This window comes from Anarhichas minor, unplaced genomic scaffold (genome assembly GCF_050575085.1).
Source record: "Anarhichas minor isolate MPS153535 unplaced genomic scaffold, ASM5057508v1 ptg000087l, whole genome shotgun sequence".
Taxonomy (NCBI): domain Eukaryota; kingdom Metazoa; phylum Chordata; class Actinopteri; order Perciformes; family Anarhichadidae; genus Anarhichas; species Anarhichas minor.
In genome coordinates this window covers 2,570,596-2,576,674 of record NW_027466533.1, presented here as the reverse complement: position 1 = coordinate 2,576,674, position 6,079 = coordinate 2,570,596, and the positions used below count along the sequence as shown (strand labels likewise).

The window sequence follows — 6,079 nt, the reverse complement described above, 5'->3', positions numbered from 1 at the left end:
AACATCAAAAAGAGCATTGAAAAGCACAAATATAAATCAGCAACATAATATATAACTATAACTATATCATCTATTTAGGAAAGATCCCCAGGGAATCAGCATATGCACCACCCACACCTGATGCTCAGAGTAGATCCACACGATGTGTTACTGATTTTACTCTACATCACACTTCTAGAGCTTCCTATTAACTGTAGAGGCCTGCTTATGATGGGGTGTTAAACCAACCGAGATGTTCCCCATGAATCATGTTCATATTCACTGCACGATTCTGCAGTGCGTGATTTCCATCGGCTGCCAACGTACAGCGCAGGAAGCAGTGTGGCTTCTATGTTCCACATTACTAAGTGTAAAGTAATGTGAAGGTGTTGAAAAGACTTGTAACACATCAGGCCTCTCATGCTAGAGATCGTTTGGCTTTCTGCTACAGACCAACAAGTTGTTTTTCTAAAACCTTGCCTAACCTTAGTTGTTTGTCATAACCGTGGTCTACATCCTTAAACCTAAAAACACCTTAACCATACTAACCATTTTAGAAACTGTTGGCAGAAACATCCAATATCACGGTTTGGTCTTTAATAGCTTTTTGTATATTATATATAAAATTAGGACCAATATTGTGTACATATTATCATACATCCAAGTTATACTATAGTACATTTTTAAAGGGGAGCACCACCTAAATGAAGAATTTTAATATGTTATTTCCATGGCCTTGGAAAGTTCAATCAATATATGTGAACAGGAGCTGCTCTCTCTCTCTCTCAAAGAAAGAAACCACAGAAGAAAGTCTCAAACCTGTGTCATCAAGTTCAAAGTGTGGAGCTGCTCCATAGACAATGAATGCTCGAATGACTTTGTTCTTTTTCTCTTTTATACCCAAATGAGCTTGATTGGATTGTAATGTTGTCAGTTGTGAAACACAACGTGTATCATATACTGTCTACGGAGCAGCTCCTCACTTCATACTTGATGGCATCACACATTTGAATTTTATCACTCTATAGTTTTGGGATTTAGGTGAGAGTTGTTCAAATTTACAAATATTTTTGCACCGTCTTAGTCAACAGGAATAACATGTAGGAATTTTGAAAATGTAACTACACCTGCCATGTTTCAAAAATGTAATATGGTGTGTACTTTTTTGGTGGCGTCAGTGGAATTGAATTGAAATGAGCACAGGCCACAAAATGGATCCTTGAGGAACTCCCTTGGTTGACCCATCTGATGTTAAATCGTGACCTTCTAAGCTAATTCTGGGAAATATGTTCACCAAGTAACATTCTAAAAGTTGGATCAGATCGAACAACCAGGTTCCCTGTTAACAAAGTGCAGCGGGTGGGGTTTCAAGGTACAGTGTTTTTTTTAATCTTGTGCAACATACCAAGATATTCACCAGCAAAGAAGACTGCAAGCTAGTAAACATGGATGCAAACAATGCTGGATTCAAAGTACTTACAAATTTGGCTCAGCAAATGTTGAATGAAGAATGAAATGCACTCAACACATGTTAGACCTGTTAGACATTGTTAGACCTCCAGAATACACACATTGCATCATGGTGAACAGCACTGCATGTAAACATAACTTCTGTATGTTCACAAGAAAAACTCCACAGGGCCCCTTAAATTAAGTGACATCATAGACCACACTTTTATCACAAGGAAATTAATGGTAAAACAGACAAACATGTGGTGCTTTTCCCACCAATTAAGGTTAATTCAGTTGGCAGGCAGTTGAAATAATGAGTGTACACTTTCCTGGGGTTTTACAATGTACTGAAATGAAACGTGAGGCAAAAACAACCTGAGATTGTGAATCTGAATTGGGTTTGGAATGAAGCTCGTGTTTGCTTCTACCTTAACACCTCAGTTCATAAAAGTAACACTGTGAGGATGGGATCAGATGTGAGGTCATTGTCCGGTTGCAAATATTACACTGTTGCTTTTCATTTGAGTACACTGCTTCACTCTTCACACACTGTACATGAGCTAAGCTTTCACTACTTTTCCAGTCCATAGGAATTTAAATGTGGATATGACTTGATGTCAACTCGACTGTCCACCTCCGACACGCTCTGCTTCATGCTCATACTCGTCAGCGCTCAAGTCTTTTCGGGCAGGAGACTATAGCCTCCTTTCTTTCCATTGCTGCAGTAATCTCTGCTTTCCTGAGAAATTCACCAATACTAATAAGAAAATATGTAAACACAGGAAGTGCTGGAATTTCATTCTGTCGCTCTGTTGATGTTCTTAAAAAAAAAAAAAAAAAAAATGTTCCTTATGTAAACAGATTTAGTCCGTAATAGCTAGATTTATTTTGGATCCAGATGCTTGGAGTCCCTGGTGGCATAAGTGAGTCCACTTCAATGGTCAAGATGATTTGTTCGAGACACTATTTGACTGGTCATGATTAAAGTAGGCCTCAAGCGTAAAAGGTCCTCGCCTCTTGTGTAACTCTTGGTGCCTCAGTTCCTTCATTTACTCTTCCTGGTGAAATCGCCTCTCTGTGAGTCTCTCGCTGGCGGATCCAAAAGTACAACTGTTGAGTTGGATCTTGTTGCCGTCTATAATATCCTTGGAGGAGCCTTCCGGTGACGTCCTCACAGCACTGGAGAAGGACATGCTGACGTACAGCTTCAGCAGCTTCCGGAGTTTCCTCTTGTAGCCCTTGCAGGCGAAGAAGTAGATGAAGGGATCCAGGCAGGAGTTGAGGTTCATCAGGCACACGGTGATGTGCAGCGACACCTGGAAGGCCGTGAGATCGGCGCAGTCGGGGCTCGACACCAGCTTGCGGATCATGTACTGCAGGATATCGATGTGATAAGGGCTGAAGCAGACAATGAACACCAGGGACACGCAGCAGATCACGCCGATGGCTTTGCGGCTCCGGCCGGACTTTTCCGTCAAATGGTTGCTCTTGGCGGAGAAGTAGAGTTTGGAGCACAGGACGGAGTAGCACACGAGGATGGTCACCACGGGCACGACGTAACCCAGGAAGACTGCACCGATCAGTATGGTGGCAACGTGGTCTACCTTCTCAAAGTTGGGGTACTCCATGCAGGTGATGAAGCCATCGGGTTCCTCGTTGGTCATCGGCATTCCCACGAGGGGGAGGGTCTGCACCAGGACCAGCAGCCACACGCCAACGCAGATGTAGCGCACGTTGCTGATCTTCCGGAGTCGGGCGAACGGCAGAGGCAGGACAACGGCGATGAAGCGGTCCACGCTGAGGCACGTCATGAAGTTGACCCCGGCGTAGGTGTTAATGTAGAAGATGAGTCCCGAGATCTTGCACAGTGCCTCGCCCAGAGGCCAGTGGAAGCCCAGGGCGTAGTAGACGATCCTCAGGGGCAGGGAGAGGGTGAAGAGGATGTCGGAGATGACCAGGTTGAGGGAGTACAAGGTGGTGGAGTTCATCTTCTTCAGATTGGGACGGATGACGTGGAGGGCGAGGCTGTTGCCGAGCAGCCCCACGAGGAACACGACAGAGTAGAAAAGAGGCATGAGGACCCTGGCGTAGTCCCGGTGGGCATACAGGGTGTCACAGGTGGGCTCGTTAGAGGCATTGTTGGGGGATGACAAGGCGACGGTCACAGGTGCAGCAGTAGAACCCATCTTGATATTGTTGGAACCAGTAACTGCAAATAAAAGGAAAAATTAAATGTGAGACATTTATTTCATTGTGCTATTTTTTTTCTCTCTCTCCTCTGATCCAAAATATGTGTTTTCAAAGGAAACAAAATCGGAGGTGTCAAGCAACGAAACACTGAGTCTATGCCTACGTTGAAATGAAACTCTGTCAAGATCTTGCTTTCAAAAAGGAAGTAAGAGAAGTTACAGTATTTGTCATTACTCCTGCCAGTTTCATTAAAGTATAGAACCTGAAAATGTCTGTAGTAATAGAAGTGTAATGAATTCTAAGATGATGCTAAAAACAAAACATCCTTTTGATGATTTCACCACATATCGAAGGGTCCAATGAAGAATACATAAGGGTGACATGACTTTAATTTAGTTTCTTTTACTAAAAATAGTTTTGAGCAGTTTCAGTGAACTCTCAGCTGATTTACCAGCAAAAACTTTCACCTTTATTTTTTATCCCCAGAGGGCAATTGGTCCCACAGCATAAGGCATATAAGAAAACATGGCAGAACATAGACTAAAGGGAAGGAGAAGTGGGCTCGAAGTCCAACGACAGAAGTCCCCGGTGTTCCACTCACATGTCCACAGTGTGCGTCACGTGTCCTGTGAAATAGAAACGTTTCTTCTCTGGTGTGTGCGGTGCCACCTTGTGGTTCTTTTTGAGCAAAGCCCAGCAGACACCAAACTTGTCTATTTCCTCAGTCACTGTCACTCAACAAGACTTTGCACAATCAAGCCTTCACATTTCTTAAAACAAAAGGTGAAAAAAACAACCATAAAAACAGGGTACAAGTCAGATGTGATTTAATCAGGTGTCTGACTGAAGCGCTAAAGGATCTGTCCTGTTTTCACTTATCATTGGGCTTGTATATGAAGACACAGCTTATCATTTGAAGGGTATGAGATCATTGTGAGTACATTTCCAGCCTGTTTATGAGAATAAAGGATTTAAGGATAGAGTAACTGTGCCCCACTGGCTGACTCACAGGACATAGCTGTTGTTTTCGTGCTGTTTGCTGCTAAAAGTGACATGAAGGAAGTCTGTGAACAATAACAGGTCATGACTGGGATTCTGAATACAGCTGCAGCACTCTCACACTTAGCTTCTTTTTTTTAATGCAGAGTGTGTGTTGAGAGACGTCCTTGTCTATAAGGAAGTCAGCTTCCCCAGGGTGCTCTGCCTTAGAATGGCAGGCCGCTGGAAAGTCATATTGTTGGAGCCAAAATTATAACCCGCTCTGCTGGAGCACATGATGCAGCGAAGAAACACGCTTCCTGGCTCATTAGCACAAGTGAAGAAAAAAAGAATCACTATTTCTAAAATGCCTTTCTTATCCAAATGAAGTTATACACGTACATTTAACAATCTGTAAATGACTTATGTTTTATGTCAAGAATATGCTCTGTACTTTTCCAATAACACTCGAGCTGTTGTGAAAGTGGTTTGCCTCTTAACCGTGGGTGTTGTAACTAAGATAGATAGCTTGTAAATGTGTATTTTTAGCACCGAATTTCCTTCAGAGAAGAGCAAGCTTTTTATTTTTTCCATAAGACAATATTAATTATGTTTAAAGTACAGAGGATATAGTTTGTAAGGGTGTGACGATCCTCCATTAGGTTTCATGTAGTAGATATCTGAGTCTGGAATACAATACAACCTCTCTCACAACGTAAATCCATCACAAGCCAAACTGCAAAACTGACACAGCTCGATGTATTACCCACGTTCACTTCACACGCGATGTCGTGTCACCAGGAACGGTTCAACCTGACCCTTCAAAAACAACACAGTTTGTGAAAGGGAACCTACCTCACAGATGGAATATCTTTTCCCCTTTGCCTTAAGTCACACGGATCCAGAAGACATGACACTTCTCTTGCAAAGCTTATCTCAACTAGAAGGGATGTCCTGACAGCACTACCACGAACTCTGTCCTGTACGAGAGCAGCATGACATTCAGAAATCAAGATCTGCTCAAGTAACCATAGTGACAAAATATCCTCTCTCTCTCTCTCTCTCTCTCTCTCTCTCTCTCTCTCTCTCTCTCTCTCTGCCAACATGTGTGCGTGTCTCTCCGCCTCTCTCACTTTTGCATAACCTTTCAAACTTTCTTTCTGTCAGCACACACTTTTGAATCACTTACTGATTGCAACCAAAAAATGAGATAAATCATGTGACACATTGACGTGTGTAATATGTCATTTGGCCTTAGTTGATTGATAAAGCTGAGGGGGTGGGGGGGTTGAGCCATCTGTTTGTGTGTGTGACATATATTGGGAAAGGAAAATCTAGGTTTCATAAAGCATGCCGTGTGTGTGTGTGTGTGTGTGTGTGTGTGTGTGTGTGTGTGTGTGTGTGTGTGTGTGTGTGTGTGTGTGTGTGTGTGTGCGCTCTTTGGAGGATGTGGCTTCAGCTGTACAGATGAGATCGTCCA

General features: G+C 42.9%; 1 protein-coding gene across 1 annotated transcript; it reads right to left on the bottom strand.

The window, feature by feature from the left end:
- Positions 1-559: 559 nt before the first annotated feature.
- On the bottom strand, positions 560-5,657 carry gpr183a (G protein-coupled receptor 183a). The gene is made up of 2 exons (XM_076081939.1): positions 5,455-5,657; positions 560-3,640 (listed from the first exon to the last, which is right to left on the bottom strand). Exon 2 carries the CDS (start codon positions 3,615-3,617, stop codon positions 2,481-2,483), a length of 1,137 nt encoding a protein of 378 aa, XP_075938054.1. The 5' UTR covers positions 3,618-3,640; positions 5,455-5,657; the 3' UTR covers positions 560-2,480.
- Positions 5,658-6,079: the final 422 nt, after the last annotated feature.

Coding starts and splice junctions, on each gene's coding strand:
- gpr183a (XM_076081939.1), bottom strand. CDS start 3,617: ATGGGTTCTACTGCTGCACCTGTGACCGTCGCCTTGTCATCCCCCAAC.